The sequence below is a fragment of the Asparagus officinalis genome, chromosome 7 (assembly GCF_001876935.1).
Source record: "Asparagus officinalis chromosome 7, Aspof.V1, whole genome shotgun sequence".
Classification (NCBI taxonomy): domain Eukaryota; kingdom Viridiplantae; phylum Streptophyta; class Magnoliopsida; order Asparagales; family Asparagaceae; genus Asparagus; species Asparagus officinalis.
In genome coordinates this window covers 146927296-146951462 of record NC_033800.1, presented here as the reverse complement: position 1 = coordinate 146951462, position 24167 = coordinate 146927296, and the positions used below count along the sequence as shown (strand labels likewise).

The window sequence follows — 24167 nt, the reverse complement described above, 5'->3', positions numbered from 1 at the left end:
TTTTGAAAGTTACTTCTGTAACCTACTTCTTACTTACAAAACTTTCATTATCCAAGCGAGCTCTAACCATAATTATTAGAATTATTATCTTCAGGTCCTCTCTTGCCATCATAACTACCCTGGCTAGCGCCAGAGAGACTTGTGATAATTTAGTTATAGAGGAATCTTTTTCATAGTCTACGGACCACCTATCAAATGACGCACTTGGACGTCCCCCCTCTCCTATTCTTCCGAGTCCTTACGCCTCGTTTGGTACGCGGGAATGGACATAAGTGAGAATGGAATGGAAGAAGGAATGGAATGGATACGCCTCGTTTGGTACGCGGGAATGGACATAAGTGAGAATGGAATGGAAGAAGGAATGGAATGGATTGTATGTGGGAATGGAATGGTCATTCCCATTCTCATGTTTGGGTACTTTTGTAGAATGAGGCTAGAATGAAAATCTCGTTCCCATTCCCATGTTTGGTATCACTTGTCCACAAGTGAGAATGGAATCGTATTTTCTAATAATGTCCTTACAACAACATATATTTTTAATAAGATAAAAATAAACATTAATGATAATAACTAAACAATTTTATTTATGCATATGTTATACTAATTTCTGTGCATGTTATACTATTGCGCATGTTATCTCTCAAGTGTATGTTCTATTTATATTTTTTAAACAATACCCACTATTTATTATCTTAAAAAATTAAAAAATAAAAATAAAAGATTATCGCATCTTTCATAGGTCCAAAAAAAATATAAAGAATGATATACACAGTTGTAATGACCGTGAAAATTTAATACTAATTTTTTAGTATTTTAAAATATTTAATTATTATTTTTAAAATAGTAATTGTATTTTTCTTGATTTTCTATAATATTCTATGATTTAAAAATATGATTATATATTTATTTAAATGATTTTGATATTTAAAAATTTATTTTATGCAGTAAAAATTTCTATAATTAACTTGTTGTGTTATCGGTACTATCACGTATTATTTTAAATAATATATTGTGTTATTAATATTATTACAAATTATTTCACATAATACATAGTATTATTAATTACGTGATTTTGGTATAATTTATTGTATTATTTTTATTGTTACATATTATCTATCGTATTAGTATAACTAGTACGTTTTACTGTGTACGTAATTATCACATAATTATTTAATTTTAAATTTAAGTAGAAATATTTTTATTATTAATTATTCTTGTTTAATTATACAATATGAGTATTTTCTCAACTATTTCGTAACAACTGTTGTATTATCTCAACGTGTACGTTTTTAATTGTAGATAATTATTCTGCAATTAGTTTAATTTTTAGGTACCGTAATTATTTTATTTTAATTATTTAATCATTAAACCCTAACCCTAATTACTATTATACGTATATATATATTGTTTTCCATGTTCACAAAATAAAACCCGCCGCCTCTTTCGTTTCTCTCTCCTCTCTCTGCTCTCTTCCCCCATGGCCGACCAACCCCTCTCTCGACCCCCTCTCCGACTCGCCAGGCCTCCGCCTCGACGACGCCGCCTGACCCCTTCGCCGACCCGCCCGAGCCGCACAGATCTTTCCGCCCCCCCCCCCCCCCCCCGCCGCTCGTCCCCGCCTCCGACCTCCGCACCCGAGCTCGAACAGCCCGCTGCACCCAAGTTCGCCGCTGCACCCTGTTCGCCGCCTGAACCTCGCCGTGCTCACCTCTTCCTCTGCTCCGACCGCTCTGTCGACCTCCACCTTCATCACCTACCCGAGCCCCCTGTCCAGCGCCTTCAACCACCGCTGCAACAGCCCCAAACCGCCGCCAGCGCCCCCTGTTCGCCGCCTCGCCGACGAACAGCAGCCGCTGCCTACAGCTGCCGATCCGACCACCTCAGATCCCGTCACCGTCGCCCTCCAGTTCGCCTCCGTCGAACACCGATCAGCCGCCGTCGAGTCGTCGTCGTCAGCCCGAGCCGTCGAACCCTGCTTCTCACGTCGGATCCGATCTGCGTCGAAGGTAAGATCCCGATCCTTGTTTAGTTTCGTTCCAGTTTTTATATTTGTCGTAGATTATTTATGTGCAAGATTCCGTTACTCAGCTTGTCGATCTTTATGTTTTCAAATCTATTATGAGTTGTCTGTGTAGATTAGTTTGTAATATAATTACCTATGTGGATTGTTTGATGAAGAATATTAAAATATATTATAGTAATATAATAAATAGCATTTTCAAAATAATTATAAAGAATTAAAAGAATTTAGTTCGGTAAAAGAATCATTTTTAGATAATTATAAGGATTTAAAGAAATTTATTTTGAAAAAGAAGTTATTTTTAGATTAGTTATAATGAGAAAAGAATTTTACTAAGAATTTTATTCTGTAAAAATGGATTATTTGAGTTGTTATTATAATAATTGATTCTTAAAAGAATTTATTTTGTGAAAGGATTATTTGAGTTAATATTCATTATTTAAAAAGATTATTGTAGAATAATTATGATGAGAAATAAGTGTTAAGAAATTATTTTGGAAAAGGAATTATTTTCTGAATTACATAGTTGTTGTTTATGATCACATTTCACGTTTTGTATTTATTTAATGTATTTGACATGTTTGCTATAGTGCTATGTATTGTCCATCTTGTGATTGAGAACCATTAGCAGTTCATGACTTAGTGGCCTCGTGCGTCATGAACAGACTTAGTGACATGTGTGAGTGTGTTGACTGAGTTTAGGTGGTGAACCCGAGTTTTAATATGGATTATGTTTGACTTAGAAAATACAAGAGAGTTGGGATGGGGAAGTCCATGTTCATGTGATCGGATAAGACTGTTGATGTATCTTCCAGGCTCGCGCCAGTGAATTCGTGTAGTCACTGGGGTTGGTTTGTTGGGCTAAAGTGAATTCGTGTAGTCACTTTAGTCAGTGAATTTGTGTAGTCACCTGAGCTTTGCCTGAGTTCGAACCAGGCCGAGATCGGATTGCGTGTAGTCCTCTGACCGATTCGTGTAGCGGTATTGGATGCGCGTAGAGGATTTGTGAACTGTCAGTTATCCGGTAATATGAGCGTCGACTCTGTGTGAGATGTGGACCAGTGACCTGTTATAGGATGGCTAGTTACACGACATCGTTTCTTGGCTAGGTATGACTTCTTGTGAGATGTAGGCCAGTTGTATTTCTTTCCATACCTAGATTAGGATTAATATTTAATTATCTGCAATTTGAGACATATGGTATATACATGAGGGTTTCCTTGTTTGGATTATTTCGCTCGACGTACTAAGTCTCGAGTTGTAGATTTTTAAATATTAATTCCATCTAGTTGTATGACATTGTTATGTGGATGATTATAGGATGGCTAGCTGTATGATCTTGTTACTCGGATGTTTATGTTTTTCCTGATTGTTATACTCTAGTGATGGATTGTATCTAGCTTGTTAGTATTTCAATTGCATACTTCTATTGTTACTACTATCATCACATGTTTCTATTTATGTTATCGCTTTGGTCATTATGTTATCATGATTTAGTAGTATTTTCATATTGATTTGTGGATTTCAGTTGTACGTTCTTTTGTTGTTTCTATTATCGTATCGTTTTTCGCATTGGATTTCCGTTCGTTCTATTTTATTTGTGGGGACGGATCTTGCCGTGCGTCATGCACCTGACGTACACCTGTTTTCTCTGGTGTACGTCAGACTTAGGAGAAGAGCAGGTTCAACAGGAGTCAGATGATTCTCAGCAGGAGTGTCTTGTAGACGGAGCAGAAGAAGGAGTTGAAGCCTATTCTTTGGCATTTCCTTTTCCGCTTGATCATTGTATTTTATATTCTTTAGTATTCATTTGTTCAGTTTTGTATAAGGGTATGTTTGACCCATATTTTATATTTGGGATGATTTACCATTGATGATATGTCTATTTTCAGTTCTGGGTTGTTCATTATATTCTTGCTATCTGTGATCGGGGACCTGTGACTTCGTATTGTATTAATTCCAGACGCTTAGCGTATTAGATTGAGAAGACGGGGTCTAGCACTTATCTCTTCTCAGTCTAATACGTCGCGGGCTTGTTCACATTCCGATTCCCGGGTATTTTGGGAAGCGGGGCGTGACAACAGTTGATGCATATTGCATATGAAAAGGATGTCAGAATTACTAATGTGAAAATCAGTTGATTAATAGGACAGTTGATGCATATTGCATATGAAAAGGATGTCAGAATTACTAATGTGAAAATCAGTTGATTAATAGGGGTATAATTAAAAAATAAATAACTGATTTGATTCTCTCTTGAATGGGAATGACCATTCCCTATCTTCTCACTTGGAATGCTCATTCCCACAAAAAGTGAGAATGGTCATTCCCTGGGAATGGTCATTCCAACATCTAAAAAGTTGGTTTGTTTGGTATGAAGGAATGGGAAGTGAGAATGCCATTCCATTCCACCCCATTCCCGCCTACCAAACGAGGCCTTACAAGAAAAGCTAACAGCAGTAAGGAAAAAAGCTAAGTCTAATTTCACTCTACTTTTGATTAGAACTTTCACTTTCTTCTCTAACTCGCTAACTTTTTTTTTTTGAAGTAAAAAACAAAACTAGAAGCCCTGTTCATGTATATATTAAACGAAAACAGAAGGAGAATTTACAAATATTACAAAATACGGAAAGCGTACGTAGAACCAAAAGATATACTGTAACTCGCTAACTTAAGCATCAGAAGGTCATCAAGGCATCAAACTCTGGTGCTTTCAAATTGTTTGCTAGTGATTCCCGTGGCAAATTCTCAACAACTGTTCTCTCACCTCAAAACACTAGCAATCCGACTTGACCTAATATACTGTAACGTCTCATATAAGTGTCAATTCTGTGACTCTTAAATTAATTGTTTTAAACAAACGGATGCGAGTTGAAATTTGAACGCGGTTGGAATAATATGAAACTCCAAATACTCCTAAGGCAACTTTATAATTCTATAATAAAAGAAAAACGGAGTATGCAATAATATGTAGGGTGGTACTAGAGGCACACCACCAACCACAACCTCAACCACACCCCCTCTCTCATTTACTACAGTGCACCGGGCCCCACATAAGATTTTAAAATTTAAAATCTTATGTGGGGCCCGGTGCACTGTAGTAAATGAGAGAGGGGGTGTGGTTGAGGTTGTGGTTGGGGGTGTGCCCCTATCATTTTCCTAATATGTATTAAAAAATGAAAATGGGTTGCATTCACTGCTAACAGTCTGATATCAACTTGAAGCTCATCATGAAATGTACTTCATTTTATGGATTATATGCAGGGCATTATTATGAAATTGTGCAAAGTCGAAAGGGCCTTATGGAGTTCAGTAAGGCCATCACTGATCATGCGGGTTGAGGCCTTCATTTATAGTGGGCCTACACTGGACCGCAAGGCCTATTATGTTCATTCTACACTTCACATTTATACCACCTTTCACTATCATCGCATGCTAGCGTCTCTGTCAATCCTGCGGATAGGAAGGAAACGAACCAAAGCCAATGCCACCGATGTTCTTATCTGTATTTAAGAAATTTTTTAAATAAACTCATTCATATTTTTATTTCTAAAAATAGATCCTTTTGAGTTTTATTTACAAAAATAGACTCATTTTATCTTAATCTGGTTCCTAAATAGTCAGGGTTCGACTATTTAGGAGGTTGTAAACCATCAATTATAACCCTAAACCCTAATATTTTATACACTAGATAGTCGGGGTTGGTAACCCCAACTATTTAGAAACCGGATTAAGATAAAATGAGTCGATTTTTGTAAAAAAAAACTCAATGGGGTTTATTTTTAGAAAAAAAATTATGAATGAGTTTGTTTAGAAAATTTCTTCAATCTGTATTTGTTTAGAATTTTTAAAGACGAATATTAGTCACTGTATTTTTTTGGCTTCGAATACAAATGCAAATATAAATAATACAATAAGTTTTTTTGATATAATAATATATTTTTATGAATATTAAACCATGTAATTGAGAAGAATCTTTTATTTGGTTAAAGAAATTTACTTTAAAATACTAGTATGCCACACGTGCGTTGCACGTGGTGTACTTGATTTAGGAAGTTAATAGTAAATAATATATACAATATTGATTCTTAGATATGTACTTACAATATAATATTTACTTATGGTATATTGATTCTCACCCTATTATGCAAGAAAGTTAGAAAGGCCACTAAATAAAAACTTAATATTATAGGTCTAGCAACTTGTTGGAATAGCAAAAATTGTTATTAATGTAAAATTACAAAAGCTATAATAGCAATATGGAATCACAACTAATTAAATAAAAACATTGTTCAAATAGCTAAGTTCATGGGAATTATATAGATCAAAATTTTAATCCAACTTAAAGAATCTCAATTAATAGACAAATTAATCTAGATCTGATATAAGAAAACAAAAGTTTTATGCAATTCAATCAAATATATTATATATAGGCTTGTGTATTCTGATTTACTTAATGAGTAGAAGATAGGTAGCCAATATGTTTTATCAGTTTATCTTTGTAGCCTAAAGTTAATAGGAACAAAGAACTCATTGTTGTTTAATAAAAAAGAAGACGGATAAAGTTTTATGAGTCAACAAAACTATTAATGAAAGAACATAAAAGACGCTTAATATAGGTAATAAAATTAGAATTACAAGAAGTATTGAAAGTGTTGGATAAGTTGATAGCATCTCTCAACTTAAAGTGCATATGAGCTAAGTAATTAGTTAATAATTAAACCATAAATACATCTAATGAATAAGAAAACACAACTTACGACCTATATTCGACGGAAAAAGAATAATTTATGATAAATATCACAAAAAGCTCTTTATAATATTGTGCAAGGAGGAAAATCTTTAAATAACTTTTGTATAAACTTGAAAAATAAGATCGTTCAATTTTTCTAAGTATTAAAAGATCAATAAAATCCTACTAATCCACAGTAAAAAAACACACACACTAAGAATAATATTTGGTTCCCAAATGAGATGTATACATGCTGTTAAATATCAATACCTTCAAATAATAATCTTCCTATAATCAATCATCCCTCTAATTTTCAAGGATTCAAGTGATAAAATATAAATCAAGAGCTACAAATTGAACATGAGACATAGAGTTTAACTCCATACAAAATAAATCTTTAAGTCTACAAACTATTTGATAAATATTATCCAATGTATGCATGTGCACATACATATACAAGGCACATATACTGTAGATCATTTGACAAAATTTTTATATAACATATTTTATAAAAACATTGTGTTAGTGTAGGAATTTAGCTTATTAGGTGATGTGGTGGATTGTATAGAATGGATGGACGTAGTTTATAGTGCATAGATAAAAAAAGGTTATGTAAAAGGGAAAATGAAAGAATGATTAGTCAATTGGAACCATAGTATATGAATTTAATTAAATTAGTTATGGAATCTGTAAGAGCTAAGAAACTAACTAAATATTATTATGATTTATAATTAATTTAATTTAATGTAATTTAAGACTCTATGAACGAGATTTTGATATAAATCAAATAATTAAAATTATAATTATCAAATTTGAGAGGCGTAAAAGGGACAATCAAAAGTTTTGGCACCTCAATACTCTAGTATAGACTTGTATAGATGAATTAATAACTCTTTTAAGTTATTCAAAATTAGTATAGAACTTAAACTACAAAATGTAGATGGGTGAAAAACATGAATGCATGTAGCGATAAGAATTATATGGCATGAAATTCTAAACGAATATTGGATAATCAAATGAATAAAATATGCATCTACTTAAATTCTATTTGTTTAAGGTTTGAATAATAAAAATTATTTACCTATTATCAGACTCTCTTTAAAAGTATGAGTTCGGGGAAATCTTTCTATGGCCAATATCACCCTTAGGTTTTTTTGAATATTACATTGTTATCCTAATCTATTCTAATTATCTTATCTTCTTTAAATTGGTAACCAAATGATTTATTTTATTCATAATGAGACTTAACATGTTATTGAATAAAATAGATACTTTTCGTATAATTCAAATCCTTTACTTATTTTAGTTCGCAGAGAAATCAAAAAAACATATGCTAGTCAGCATCCAAAATTTTTTTGACTTTGTAAAAAATATTCTCCAAGTTTTTTAAATTTCAAAAACACCCCTACAAATTCAAAATTTTATTAAAGCATCTTGAAAATTATAAATTTTACTTATCTAAATTCAGTGAGAAATCTAAAAAAGATATACTAACTAGAAACTATAAGTTTTTTGAGTTTGGAGAAAATATTTTGTAACTTCTAAAAATTATAAGAACACCCCTAAAAATTTAAAAGTTATAAAAAAGACCTTGAAAATGTCAAACTTATAAACATACTAAAAATCTACAAATAACACAAACAACCCCCAAAATTTTATGAAATTTGTAATACACACTCTGAACTTTTTATAAATTACAACATAAAACCCTCAAAATTATAAAATTTATAAAAATCCTGACAATTTCTGACCCAACAGTACATTAAAAATATTGGAATAAATATTCTCTACATAATTTATAATTTATAGAAAACACCCTTAAAGTTTTAAAAATTATAAACAAATATTTTAAAATCAAAATTTACAAAATACACCCTAAAAATTTTAAATTTATTAGTAAATTAAAAGCATAGGAAGTATTAATAGTCTATAAATAATTTATAATCTGTAGAAAATGCCTATACGTTTAAAAAAATACAAAAAGTTATTTTAAATTCATAATTTAAAAAAAAACTCCACGAGAATTTTTAACCTTTAAACATTAAAATGAATATGTAAAATTAGTAACAACCTCTAGAAAATTAAAATTTTGCAAAAAATATCATATACCTTTTAAAAGTGTAGGTTTAGAAAAAACTTTTCGTGATCAATATTACCCATAACTTTTTTAAAAAGAACATAAATAATTAAAAATCTATTAAATTTAAAATTTATAAAAAAACTCTTAAAGTTTAGTATATTGCAAATTACCCCTCCAAAGTTTGAAAATTTTCAATGATTTTTTTTGTAATTCTTTGATTTCAATGTAATGTTTAATAATTTTGTGTATTTGTAAATTACAAATTTTAAAGTCTTTTTACACTTTTTAAAACTTTTGAGGGTGTTTATTTTGTACTTTTCTAAATTTTTATTATGTTTTTAGTGTAATGCACATATACATCAATTAATGATGATATTAAAAAATAAGTTATTCTTAAGATTATTAGATCATAGTTAAATGTGCACATCACTATTTCTAGGCAGTATAGTTTATATATGTAAAATTTTTTAGACAATCTATGTAGTGGTTAAAAAGATATTGACTTTAATGTACTATTTTTCATAAATTATATTTAATGTGAACCCACCATATAATTTTAATTGTGATCATTATAATTTTAATATGTTTGATTGGTTGACTATTTACGTATATAAACCATATATTACTTTACTTTCTCACATGAGCTAATATTTGTTGCTTAATAATTTAAATTATTACTTTTAAATTTAATATAAAGAGGAGCTCTAATAACATTTATTTATTTACCTACAACATAATACAATTTCAATTCTTTTTTTTGCTGAAGATTTATTCCATAGTTATACGTATAACTAAAATAATAATGATTTATGCTTAAATTAGGATGATTGTAGTTGGTCATGACTCACTATGAATTTTTTATGATAATATATACCTTATTTTCTATAACTATTTGCACTGCCCATTTTAATTTTATAAATTAGTTTTAATTTGACATATTAAATTAATTTTTCTTTGTAAAATTTCTTCTTTGACTTTTAGACTGTGTAACTATATCACCATTCTAGCATAGAAAGAACCCCACTCTAAATGACTTCAAGCAATGTTTGAGTTGCATTAAAGTATATACTATTGCTACTATGTGTATATGTTTTTTAAGAAAATCATGTCAGCACTTTTTAGATAGAAGAGAATATTCTAACCTCTAATATTATAAAAATTAAATATAACCAATTAAATGATTAGCAAATGAGAACTTACTCCAGGAAAGTGTGAATAATAAGATAAAGAGGAAAGGTAATGACATTGCCAACTGTACTACAAATAACAAACTACAATGTAAAGTTAATCTATTTTGTGGAGCACAACTACTGGCTATAAGCATCAAAGTTTCCATATATATACTTTATAATTTATTAAAAAGGGTCATATAATCTTATATAATTAAAATTGATTTAATATTGAATAGTAATATCATTGTAATAATATTATTATTAAAAAAATTTCTTCATGAATCGATATGCTCTTTACGATATCTAAGCTATGCACTCTAAATTCTTGTGTCTTTTATAGAGCTAAATAAATTAAATACGAACCTCTAACATGTTGCTCTCAGAACAGCAAAATTCACTTAGGAGATATGGATATTCTACATGGGTTACGTATCCTATATACAATATATTTGTCCCAGGCAAGTGAATTATAATAGCATTTTTTATTGACATTGTTTCGGTGTAGGATTTGATAGGGACCTTGCATCCAAGAATTTTTTTTTATCTTTAGAGCACATGACGAAATATACCATAATCTTTCAGTTCTAATATTGTAAGAAAATAATTCTTCATACTTTTAGTTTTACTTCTATGATACAGAGAATGAGTTATAAAATTGAATGAGAATATTAGATAATATAAATACGAGCGAAACATCAACTAAAAGTTAAAATGAATATGAGTCAAACCACAACTAAAAGTTTAATGGACATATTGGAAGTAAATTCATATGCAAAATTCTTTTGCGAATTGAATGATCACCCATCTTTTGAAGATTTCAAGATATTAAAAAATAAAGATGTTGTACTAAATTAATATGTTTATAACTCACAAATAGTAGATCACGTAGCCACAGTCCGGGTTGAAGGAAACAATGGTAATATTTTATTTGAGAGAGAGATTATTGAGTTGATGATCCATCTTACAAAAAACTTTAATTTTTTTTATTTTTATCAATTTAAATAATCATGATATTCAACCACGTGCATTACACGTGTATCTCAACTCATGATATTCAGTCTTGTGCATTGCACGTGCATCTCAACTAGTATTAAATAAATTGCCGAGTTGAATATGATTGAATAGTTAAAAAGAACAATTAGTTGGTCATTTTCGCCTCTAGTCTAATGCTGCGCCTAAGTCCTTTCAAAATCGATTAATTATATTTCCTTTAAAAATTTAAAACCCTCTCTTTTGCTTCTCGTAGCCTGGGTCAGCGAAATAACTGAAAACAGTCGCTGGCTTCATAATGGGCCGTCGGGCCTTTGTAACCTTTTGACGGCTAATCGTCATTTTGAGTCCATAGTCAAGCCTAATCTGGAATTATCTATGACCTTTATTCCGATATAATATTCAAATCAAAGGTCCACAATTTTAAGATTCTCCACATCAGATGGTCAAGCCACCAATACGAGGGAGGAAAAACAATCAAGCTTACCAACAAAAGAAGAACTAGGATTTTAAAAACACACAACAATTCCGGAATATCCTGTTAAAATGATTAATTTTTCAAAAATATCTAGACTATATTCTCAGTCAAGAAAATACATTTAAAACAAGCAATGTTAAAGATATGCTATTCTAGATTTAAAGACGAGGGTTTAATTATTTTAACAATATTAACCATCTCCTACCCGCCGCAGGCGATCCGAGCAGTCGGAGAGTCTCCTCGACATGGCTCCGACGGTCTTGGGTTCGATCCCGAACCGGGTTATAATAAAAATAGCATTCTGATGTTATCAGGATTAATCGTGTTTTAAGATATTTTAACACAATATTTGTTCATATTCTTTAATTTATGACGGGTTTAGATAGTTTTAACGAGCATCTATTATCAACCCAAAAGGCTGTAAGAGTCATCCGGCCCAGTCTAAAAGCCCAGCCCAATATCACCCCCTCCCCCCTCCTCTCTCTCTCTCCGTCTCCCTGTAGCAAAAGCGAAAGAGTTCCCTTGTCAAATTTCACACCCTTTTCTTCTCTTTTTCTCTCTCTCTCTCTCTCTCTCTCTCTCTCTCCTAATTTCCATTGCAGTTTCTCTCTCTACTTCCCTCCACGCTCACGAAATCCTAACCGCCTCCCTCTCTCTTTCTCTCTCTACAACTCCAACTGAAATAATCAAAATATATTTACAGATAAAAGAGAGAAAAAAAAAACCCCCACAATCATCGCGGATTTTTATTTTTTTTATTTAATCTCTCTCTCTCTCTCTCTCTAAAAATTTCCGTTTCCTCTCCCTTTTGATAAAATACAGAAACGCCCCTGCCCTTTATTTGTCTCTCTGTTTAAAATAATATCCATCAAAAACAAGGGGAAAAAAAACAACAACCAGGATTAGGGTTTTTTTTTTTTGCCTCCTCTCTCGCTTCGATCAGTCCTGAACTCATCTAGGGTTTTCGATTTTGATTCTAGGGTTTGGGTTGGTGCCGGGACGAATGCCCCTTAGTTAGGGTTTGGTTCCTTCTAGGGTTTGGATTTGGCGACGATGAGGGTTCGTTGAGGTGCCGTCTCCATTGTTTGTTTGGTTGGGATTCGTTATGGATTCGTAGAGACGGTTGGACTCTAATTGTTGGTGAATTTTTTTTTTTTGCGAGAATTTTGGAGGGTTTTGTGAAGACGGAGTTGGGTTAATTTTGGTCTTCTGAAGGGGCTTTTAGGGTTCCGTCTTGGCCTCGGAATCTTTTAGGGTTCTGGGTTTTGTTTTGTTTTGTACAGAAATAGTAGAGGAGAAGCACTCGATTGAGGTATAGAAGGAAGTTTTTTTTAGGGGCTTTTTTTTTGGTAGCGCAGATAATGCTTTTCTGTGCTTGTTATGGATCGAGGTGAGCCGACTTTAGCTCCAGAGTGGTTGAAAGCAACAAATTCTTCTTCACATTCAGGTATAATTGTTCCTGTTCTTCTTGCTGTTTTTAATTTGATCATTTGTAGTTTTATTACTATTTTAATCCGGGGGAGAGAAATAGCTATATTGATGATAATTTCAATTTCGTAGATTGAATGTGTGTATAATTTTAAGCTTATAACAAAATCCATTTAACTCTGAATTATATCTGTCTTTCATTTTATAACTCCACTCATCTATACCTTGAGTAGCACTTTTTCACCATCCAACGATTTTAGATGCACTTACCACCACGTGCTACTTATCCTTCGAAGACTGAGAATGCTAATAACTGAATTGAGGGGGGTGATATTGAAGGTGTAGACAAGGCTGGTTATGTGCAATTTATCCTTCCATTGCTGAACATAGTGATTGGAGTTCGTTATGAATTTCACATTAAGCAGTTATTTATTTTTATCTTTGTATTGATCACAGATGAAAATAGTTCGGGGGCCTTTTCAAGAAATAGAATCAATAGATTGGCAGTGAGTGTTTCTGAACATGATGCTCCTCGTGCATCATCGTCATCAACATCCTTCAGGAGGATTGCCAACACCAATGGCTCTATGGGCCAAGAAAAGGATAGCTATGCACATTCGCGGGCTTATAGTAGTTTTGGTAGGAGTCGTGATAGGGATAGAGATAGGGACAGAGATAGACATAGGGACCGACAAAAGGATAGTTTATTAGGTAATGGTTATTGTGACTATGCTGATTCATTAATGACAAGAAGAAGTGAGACAAAAAGGACTGAGATAGACTCTTTGAGGAGATCCAAGTCTGTGGTTTCAGGTCGGAAGTTTGAGTCGATGTCCAGAAGATCAGGGAGTGATTCAATCAGTGCTCTTTCTGCTGGTAGTTTAAGTGGTTCTCTTAGTAAGGTTTCCTTTGATAGAGACTTTCCATCTCTTGGAGCTGAAGAGAAGCATGAACTTGTGCGGGTGCCTTCTCCTGGCATCAGCTCAGCTATAAACAGTCTTCATATAAGTTCTCCAACTATTATTGGTGCTGATCGCTGGACGTCAGCTTTGGCAGAAGCTCCTGCTGTTGGCATAAGCAATGGACTGCAGACTGCTGCGAGTATGACATCTACTGGGTCCAACACCACGGGAGGATTAAGCATGGCTGAGACATTGGCTCAAGCACCATCAAAGGCTCGTAGTGCACCGCTGGTAATGTATTGAAAGTATTACTTCTTGTATTATATAGTAGGAATCGTTGGTTTACACTAATTTTTATTTTACTATTTTTCTAGTTATCCAACGAGAATGAAAGGCGTAAGGAGCTGACTCTTATGCAATACAACAAGCTGATACCGGTAACATCTTCAAGATATATGACTTACTCAGTTCACACAATTTCCTTTGAAAATAGCATGCATGATTTCCATGTACTTGGTTAACGGTTGTCCTTTCCTTATCTTTTCGTTGCGGTTACTATTGAGTGTTAGATGATATATGCAACTATTGGCTGGTGAATGATTTCTTAGACATGTTTCATCTATATTTCCATTTATTTTAAGTTAATTTTTAAAAAATAAATGATGCATATATCAATCAGCTCTTAGAAAAACTACGATTAAATGGTTAGATGTAAGATATAACACAACTACAGAAGTTTCGATTAGGGGCCATATGGATTTGCTATAGTTATGCTTTTGAATGTTTCTATATAACTTTCTAGGATGGTATAATTTTTGTTCATCACTGAATCTTTGCAATTGCTCTTCTTGTTGGTTCTATTGTTTGTTCATTGTTAGTCTAATCTGCATGCAACTTGCTTCATAATCTATATTCTTACACGGATATCGTATTGTCAAATGGCATATATTTTTTTGCTAATCAAGTGGAATAACCTTTATCTTAAGATGCATTTACTAGAGTGCTGACAGGAAAGGCTAGTGCTGGGATAGGGAAGTGTCTTTTAGATGAATTTACCAATTTGAGTTTAGAGGATTTGAATGCCGGTGTAGTAGTATTAGCCAAAAAGAACTACAGGAAGTTAGGGAAATTAACCCTGTTTGGTCTTAATGTCATTTATGGCAAAGAGTGATGGAATCATTATTTTACCTATGGAGCGTTCACTATAATTACATGGTCATTAGTCTGCTTATGGGTAGTTTAATAAGTGTTTAGTGTTTTTGGCTCTAATGTTATCTTTTGGGTGGTTCTGATGAGCATCTTGGAGAAGATAAAAACTTGGATTTTGTGTATGCAATAGAGCAAATTTGAGCTGTTATGTTATGATATCTACTCAGGGTTCCTTTCTTTTTTCCTTCACTGTTTTGTGATGGTTCTTTTTGTAATCAGTACATTTAAAATTAACGTGATGACACCAACAAGCATCAGATAGGTTGGGGTTTGGGATGTATGCCCTCAACTGCATCATGTATCTATTCACCATGAAGATACGTTATGCAGAAATCAAGAGAAGGTATTTCTAGACAAGTCCGGGAATTCTGTAGTTAAAAAGCTTAGAGATGTCAAGTACAAAAGTTCTGTAAATAGCATTACATAACCTAGTGAAGGTTAGCTTTGCTTTTATCATCTTATTATTATTATTGTTGGGGACAGGTGAGGCCTGAAACCCAACTCGCAAGGCACACACACATCTACACAGTGATCTTAGTAATTTGTATAGGGTAATGGGAAATCTTACCTGTATAATGAATCTTAATGTGTACTACCGAAGCATGTGATGTGTGTGCATACAAATGTTTCAAGCAGTGGCAACTGCACAGGATTGCACACGCGCACACAAAGCTTACAAGGAAACTGGAAGTCTTCTTTGACTTGTAATGTAGATGTTATGAAATTTTGCTAGAAATATTTACATGTTTGATATATTGGGATATTGTTTTTCGTGTAACCATGTCGGGTGTACTCATGTTCTTAAAGCTGACGAATATGGTATTTGCTTGTTGGGTCAGATTTAAACATTTAGAGTAAGGATGGCACCAACAGGCAGTCATAAAGGAGCTGGAAATCTCATCTGACCTGCATGTGTTTTGATCTGTGCATGTGTTTTTGGAGCTATATGATTTGATATGTTGACACCCTTCTGTATACCATCCTCTCCATAGGTCCTAAGACATTAAAATAGATGTTTAGTATTTTCGGAATTGAAATTAAATAAATGTATAATGCAAAATATTAGAATTGCATTTATGTGGAAACAAAGTTCAGAGCTCCCTTGTGATGCAAGGGCTTGAAAGCTTTCCCTATAGAGTATTGAATAGGGATGCGCTCGGTCCGGATACGGCTCGGATATGATGCTTACCATATCCATATCAACTTACCCATCTCGGATACGTATACGGATACGGATATACGTCGGTAAGAAAAATTCATATCCATATTCGCCAAAATCAGATTCGTTACGGATATAGATGCGGATATATAAACGAATATGCATGCCGTTACAAAAAGGATATGAGAAAACTAGATAGTATTGAGAAAAATATAGTTCATGTGATACAAAAGAGTTCGTTAATATGTTCATTATGATTGAAAAGCTAAGATTTCAAAGATACAAATTCATCTGAAAACATTACATTATGTTTTCATAATCTTAATATGCCCAGACGCTAGAGAGTTCATCCTGTGCTTAACAGATAGGAATAAATGCCAATTCCTGATGTAAGCTTATTGTTGATAAGGATATGGATCCCCTTCATTTGTTGCCATGGTAGTTGTCCTTGATTCATGTCGTTAATCACATTTATTTTACTTCTAGGCATTTTGTTTTCTACAATCCACAAATATAACATACCAATTAGAATCTAGATGAATGAAGCCATCTGGTTGATCTCTTCTGTTCTCTTGATCTTTCCTTTTACATCCATCTCTGCAGATATTTGACTTAGTTTTATGCTCAGTTAGCTACCTAATCCAACTTTCCTTTTTGTCCTGGCTTGTGATAGGCATTGAAAGAACTAGATATTAAGCACAATAGTAGCAGAGTTGAGGCCTCATGTATACTTTGCAGTATACCACCTAGAAATTTAGAATTCCAACTTTTTAAGTGATAAAAGAGGCAAGGAAGTATTACAATATAAGATGTGTCGATTTCATGTGTCTGACTTAGGCACAAGTTCGTAATAAAAGTTTTACAACAGGGTAATTAGAGATTGGGCTTAAGGCTGAATTATGTAATGATCTGATTACAGTGGAAAATTTTAACTGAATAAATGCTGGATTATTTATATTTGATGGTGTACGATGACGTAAGCATGTATCAATATTTAACTGATAAAATTACAAACTTCTAGAATATTTCCTGTGATAGAAAAGAAACCATTGACTATAAACACTGGCTAATTTGTCCGCACTGAGCCTTTCAATTATCAGCCATTCTTCTGGGGCATTTTCAACCTTTTCCCATACACCATCAAAAGAGAATATTGAATTCGGAAGAAATATTTTGTATAATATGATTTTGGAGAAAATGGATTTCTATGTAGAAGCATTTATGTGAATTATCATCCTGGTAGACTATGTGAAGTATGTCTATTGCACTTAATCTTCACTTAGACTACCCCGAAGATACAAAAGGAAGGGTCAATACAGTTTATGCATATTTCCACTTCTAACAGAATACAGTTATGAATCAATTTTTCATTTCTAATGAGGGTACAGGTCCATACCTGCTATCCAAACCTTGTCCTGTTGATGCTGAGTTAATTATACCGTGGCATTCTACTTATGAAGCATACAACAAACTGTGGCTAACTGATGGAAACTATCTGAGCTTGTGCTAGATTATTGGTAAGGAACTGTTGAAAAGAGGAGCGTGCTCGTACATATAAAACACGAGTCTGTGGAGATGTCCTATGTAAATGGTTATCCAGTGTATGTTCTTGTGAGTTCGGGAGAATCCAAGATTTTCTTGACTAGGAAATATCAAAACTCAACAAGGAAATAAGGAAAATGTTTTTAGTAATTCAGCGAAACTCCTGATTACTTTGAAATTGAGTAACACTAGAAACCTGAAAAAACATGCGAAGAAAGTGGCCCATCGGTTTCAGGTTTTATTTTTGAAAATAAAGAAGGTCATTCAGGTCGGTGATAATACGTCATCAAGAAGGAGATTGAGATGTTATATTAGTATATGACATCTATAAACATCTTATAGTGCTCTGACTTTTATCTTCCAAGACCAGCAATGTGATCATTACCAGACCATCCAATAAAACAACCTGATGATAATTCCTTGCATCTGTTCAAACTGGTTTTTTGGAAGCCTTTAGTTGGCTGTTATAAGATTTGTTTGAGATTATATTATTATCACATAGCTCTATAAGAGTAGGTTAGCTTCACTGACTGCAGAAAACAGTGACCTCCAATACCATGATATATAGGGTGGAGTTGTTGTACAAAGTTGTGCAGTCTTGAGGGAATAGAAAGCATAGAGTTGAGCTTTTACCAAGGAAATGAGTGAAAACAGAAGAAACTAAAAATAAGAAGAAAAATGATGTAGGAAAATAAATTAAAATAAAAATGTGGCCTTATCCTGTAAAGCCCCAGCAAACAGTATCAGTCTTCCGAGCTTGAAAAAATAAACTTTATCTATGTGAGCCTTCCTTTAGCTCCGATAACTTGCATCTTATTGAACTGGTTGCTCTTGTTGGGAATCAACCTTCAACCACTGGTTATTGAATGAAGGATGGCCTTGATGCGGCTGGTGTCCCTTTCTGTCTTCAGTCCCCATTGGCTTTCTCCTCGGATATGAAGTTGTGGGTTGCTCCTGTATCAACTAGGGCCCTAGCCTGCTGGCTGTTTATGTTCATATTCACGTACATTAGACCCTTAGTGGCCCGCTTGGGACTTGCAGGCTGCTTCTTCACAACATTTAGTAGCCTAAGCGCACTGCATTAATACATGTATTTGTCGTCAGTTGAACTGAGTTTATTGGTTCGTAAACCCAAGGTTCTTTTAGGAATCTTTCCTTATAAATTATAATTGTATATGTAGCAGGTGCAATAAGAGATTACTAATTGAATGCACCTAAAAAATAGATGCATATTAGGTGCCCTGGACAATTAAGTTCAAATTTTTATTTAGAGCAAGCTTTTCATTTCCTAAGGTCTTTCAGCAATATACTTGAGACTTTACGCTTCAGTTAGAGCTGTGTTTTCAAGGTTGTTTCATGCTAGTTTCAGGTAACTTTGTACTCCAATTTTCTCAGCCAACTGTCCTTCCAGGTTGTCATATTCTTGTTTTTCTTTTTGATGTCATAGTGAGCGTATCATGTTGAATATAATCTACATGTCTATAGATAGATGTTGTAAATGAACACTTGCTCTAAAATTTGTCATCTTTTTTCCAGGTTATCAACTCTTCGGAGAAATCAAAAACCAAAGGAGTAAGAAATGGTGATCTTGTTTCCCCCAAGATTGCACAATCTTTCCCACAGCTGGTCAATCATGCTTCCCTCCGGCTTCCAGCCACCAAACCTGATAGTCTGAAGACTTCTCAAGCTGGGAACTTTCTAGTCCTTAACCGAGAGAAGAATGGCTCCTCTCCTACTGCCAAAGATGGTTCTCCTCAAACTATAGCCAACAGAGTTCCATCAGCATCAGCTCCTCAACTGAAGACCACTGTCAACTCAAAGCTGAAAGCAAATGGTGCAGGAGAGAAAAAGCCTCCATTCCAGGCGCAGGACAGAAACAACTTCTTTAATTCCCTCCGCAGGCAAGCTGAGATGAAAAATGGTATATTGAATGATCATCATCATCACCCTGAGCAGAATTGTGGTGTATCATCATCATCCTCATCTTTGTCATCAGTGTCCAATTCAGCGATGAAGTTGGGTGAGAAGATAATGGGAGTTTCAGAAGCTTCTACTACCTGTGAGGTTCCTTCATCAGGTTCTGGTTTAGACTCTTCAGTGGTTGATAATGGCAATGGCAGTTCATATGATGAAGATCCTGAAGCTCTAGTACCTCCCGATGAGGAAGAAAAAGCTTTTTTGGAGTCACTTGGATGGAAAGAAAATGCTGGGGAGGATGCCCTAACAGCTGAGGAGATTGAATCTTTTGTCAAGAAGGTAAAACAAAATTTCATGATTTTTTCCTATGGTTAAGTACAGATACAACCCATGCACTATAGTGGTGTGGCCACTTGTATGCTCTAAAACTTTTTTATTAGCAGCCCTTCACATTCGGACATTATTTTTTTTAATCATTAAGGAAAGGACAATTTAGTCTTTTTATCCTGTCTCATGGGACATCTCAACCTTGACTGGAAAATGGTGTCGTCCCTGAGTTTGAGCAGTGTCAAGTGTTAATAAATAATCAACAAGTGTTAATTGACAAGTGTTTTTAAGTGTTAAAATAAACTAGTTTAGGGATACAAGTTGCTACATCCTCGGTTCCTCATATTGCATGGGTTGTATCTACAAGTAACTATTTTCCTAGCGTTTTATAACCGGGAACGACCCTAAATTAGACTCATTTCACATTACCAGCTTTAATTACCTGAAGATAACCCTTATCTGCTATCATGTCAATGTATAACCACATATGTCCACTTTCAAGTTTTATCGTAAAAATGTGGTGCTTGACAGATTTACCCATTCACGTCTTGTGCCTACAACATTGTAACTGTGTATGGCAGATAGATAAATCTTTCAAATGGTATTTTTTTGGATGGAAAATTGGACTGAAATGAAAGAGAGGGGGTTGGGGGATAGGTGGTTATTTGTTGGCGGAATGACACATGGTGTTATATTCAAACTTGGGTAACTAATGGTACCGTGAAATGGGGCCTGATTTAGAGGTGGTTCCGTTAAAAAAACCCTTTTTTTTCCTATTCTCTACTTTTCTCTGTTTTGAAGAGAAATTCTAACTGAGTTTTTGCACGCAGCATGAGGAGAAACTAGGCCCAGATTTTAAATACAAGGCAGGTCTTCCGGAATCCCTGCAGCGTGGAAGTAGCTCATCTGGATCAAGCTCATCCAGCTCCGAGGCAGAAATGCAGGAGGAGAAACTAGGTACAGATTCTAAATACGAGTCAGGTCTTCCAGAATCCCGACGGGGTGGGAATGACTCATCTGGATCGAGTTCGTCCAGCTCTGAGGCAGAAATGTGATTTTGCTTAATATTGCTCATCATTCTCCTTGTTTACTGATTGCTGAGAAATCTTTACTTTTATGAGGAAGAGATTCTTTGATTTATGGAAGTAGGGTTTGGGAGGAAGAAACTAGTGGGAGGTAGGTTTTGTTTGGTTTTCTTTTGGTGAAGAAGAGGGAGTTGATAGTTTTATTTTTCCCCCCTTTTTCTTTTTCGAGTATTGTTTCCTGAAGTGGGGAAAATTGTGTGAAAATGCAAAATAAGAGTTTCAGCGTTTCAGTTCTCTAGTAGTCCCATTTAGGCTTTGCTCTCGCCTAAAGTTAAGGGGGCTTTCTCTTCTATAGTTTGTGGGTTGATAGAGAATTGCAGTGTTTGTTCTTCTTTTTGTCCACTTTTCCCTTTCTTTTATTTCCCTGAAAATATCACATGTTCTCTTATAATTTGGGTAATATTTTTAGTGTATATAAAGGCGCTTGGTATGATGCTGTCCTCTATAGGGAGACGTGAAATATTTAGAGCTGTGTGTACATGTTATGCATCTCTAAAATAAATATTCAGTTTGATAAAATGCTACTGTGATGTTAGACTATAAAACAATAAGGAGGGGGAGGTATGTGTTTAGAGCATCTCCAGGAGTAATCTTAGGTTTTCCCTGTATTTAAGGAGCAAATCTCTCATCCTAGGAAATAGAGAGTCAAATAAGGAGCAAGTGCTCCAACAATGCTCCCTAAATGGCCCCCTAAATAGTTTTGGATATTTTTCACTTATCTTTTTTTGTAATACATAATTGTAATGGTTATGTACCAACGACTATATTGTAACGGTTATATTTCAACGACTATATCATAACGGCTATATGACCTCTATAAATAATATCATATGCGCTCTAACTTTTCACTCAACTTAAATTGCATTCATTGTTAGCATCATTTTTCCAATATCATCTATGTCTCATAACAACGAAATAGCAACGCTCCTCATGGAAGAAGCTGACGAGGAATATGCAATGTTCTTAGGAATGATCACCGTTGAAGAGGAGCAGGTGGCTAACGAGAGGAGTGCATCGTGCCGTCTTGGTTCCGTTTGAGGCCATGCTGTCATTCAACGCGATAGAGTTCAAGGTCATAATAGACATTATCCTGACTATTTCGCTGAGGAGTCCGTTTATGGTCCATGACTATTTCGAAGGAGGTTTTGAATGCATCGTCCACTTTTCCTCCGAATTGCATCCGCAGTGAAGTTTTTCGTCTGTCCGGTTTTTTAAGAAAATTTATTTTCAGTTGACTCAACTGGCATGACAGATTGATTGGGATTTTCATCCTATAGACCACTATCAGACAATGATCCTTGATTTAGTAAAGAAGTGTAATAATCCATTTGTAAAAAAAATAATACAAATTAATGTCAACACTATAATTAATTTTAAAAAATTTAAAATGAAATGAAAACTAATAAATCAGTTGTAAGTAAAAAAAAATAAGAGAAATAAAATAATTAAGAGATAAACTAATTTACTTACCTTTAAAGAAAAATAGTAGAATGCCAAATGTAAAATAATTATGAGGTGAACTAATTTATCCTATACAAAGATGCAATATATATAGATGAAAGGAGAATAGGGGGCTTGAATACAAATATAGCCGTTGCAAAGAGCCGTTGTAAATATAGGGAGCCACTTTGTTGTCATTGATTTGAAATACCAAATCCTATTCCCTATATTTATTCTCCAACACAGGAAGAATGTTGGATCAATTTTTTCCCCTCCTACCCCCTTAATATTTAGTCTATGACATGAGACAGGGATTCTGTTGTAGATGCTCTTATGAGTTACATTAGGCTGCTTAGCCATCAGCACTCGGTCCCATGACCCTACATCAGATGCTAAGCCCTACCATGCAAGTGCTTACATGATACTACAATCCAAATATGTTTTCTTTTCAGACTACGCCTCTCTCATGCCCCCAAAGGTCCTCCAACATCGTGCCCTGATACATCCCATTCAATCAACTTACCAAAATATGAAATATTCCTTTTCAAGGACCTTTAACAAGCCGAGTCCGTTGCGAACCAGGCTGTGCATGAAAATGCAAGCTGCACGTTCTACATATTTAAAGCCTTTTAGATTTAGGGTATTCTTTATGTATAAACCACCTGACTTCAGCCTCACAAGCAACTTTGGCGAGGGCCCGGCCCAGCCCAAACCCTTGACGCGTGTCCTTGTGAGCACGTACCGTCGGACTCCTAGCTTCCACGAGAAGCCTCTCATTTTTCTGCATCATCCACGCAAACACCATTCATCCTCTGCTGTTGAAATCTTGCCACGTCGGTCAGACATCGGAGTTATTATACGGAGGAGCATGTACCAGCGACTACGATGAAAGGAAAATGATAGAGGCACACTCCTAACCACAGCCTCAACCATACCCCCTCTTTCATTTGTTATAGTGCACCGGGTCCCATATGAGAGCTTTGCTATATGCACCCAGAATATAAGACCAACAGAGGGACATGTGAGACGCCCCCTCCTATTGCATAATGAGCTGGTCATCAGGTGAGTTGTCCTCCTCCTATTACATAGTGAGCTGATCATCATTAGCCTATCCCCTGTTAGTCCCATATTTTAAATCTCTAAAATTTTTTCATAAATAATTATGATTTTCACGATGTTGGATACCAGCGGTCAACAATTTTGACTTTGCTCCCCCATGTCCTCGTCATCCTCGTCCCCGCCACTCAAAATCTCGTGCGGATTCCCTCCGTTAAAATATTACACAGCTCATCCCATTATCGCGCAAAAAAAAAAAAAAAAAAAAAAAAAAAAAAAAAAAAAAAAAAGAAAAGGCTGGAGCTCCACACCTACGTTATCTCCCCCCTAAAAGTACCGACAACATACCGTAACTGTCAAGGAGTAGTATATAGCTTATTATAAAAAAAAGAGGGAGGCGACTCAAATTACGCAACGAACACCCTCAACTTTAAACTATTTGCAAACCGGCCCCCCTTTCTTTCCCGACCGCCGTAAAAGTTTCTAAAAGTACCGCTCCCCCCTGTTCGAGTTCCCTTTTCCCCTTTTCCCTTCCCCCCTTTCGAGCTTTCTGGGATTTGGTTTGATTTGATCGATTCCTTGTTTTGGCGGGAAAGCTCGGGGGATGAAGCGGGTGGTGAGGGCGGGGTC

At 34.6% G+C, this 24167-nt stretch overlaps 1 protein-coding gene across 1 annotated transcript; it reads left to right on the top strand.

Moving 5' to 3' along the window:
- On the top strand, nucleotides 11987–21377 carry LOC109848053 (uncharacterized protein DDB_G0271670-like). The gene is made up of 5 exons (XM_020417335.1): nucleotides 11987–12919; nucleotides 13357–14093; nucleotides 14177–14239; nucleotides 19249–19968; nucleotides 20787–21377. Exons 1-5 carry the CDS (start codon nucleotides 12853–12855, stop codon nucleotides 21009–21011), a joined length of 1812 nt encoding a protein of 603 aa, XP_020272924.1. The 5' UTR covers nucleotides 11987–12852; the 3' UTR covers nucleotides 21012–21377.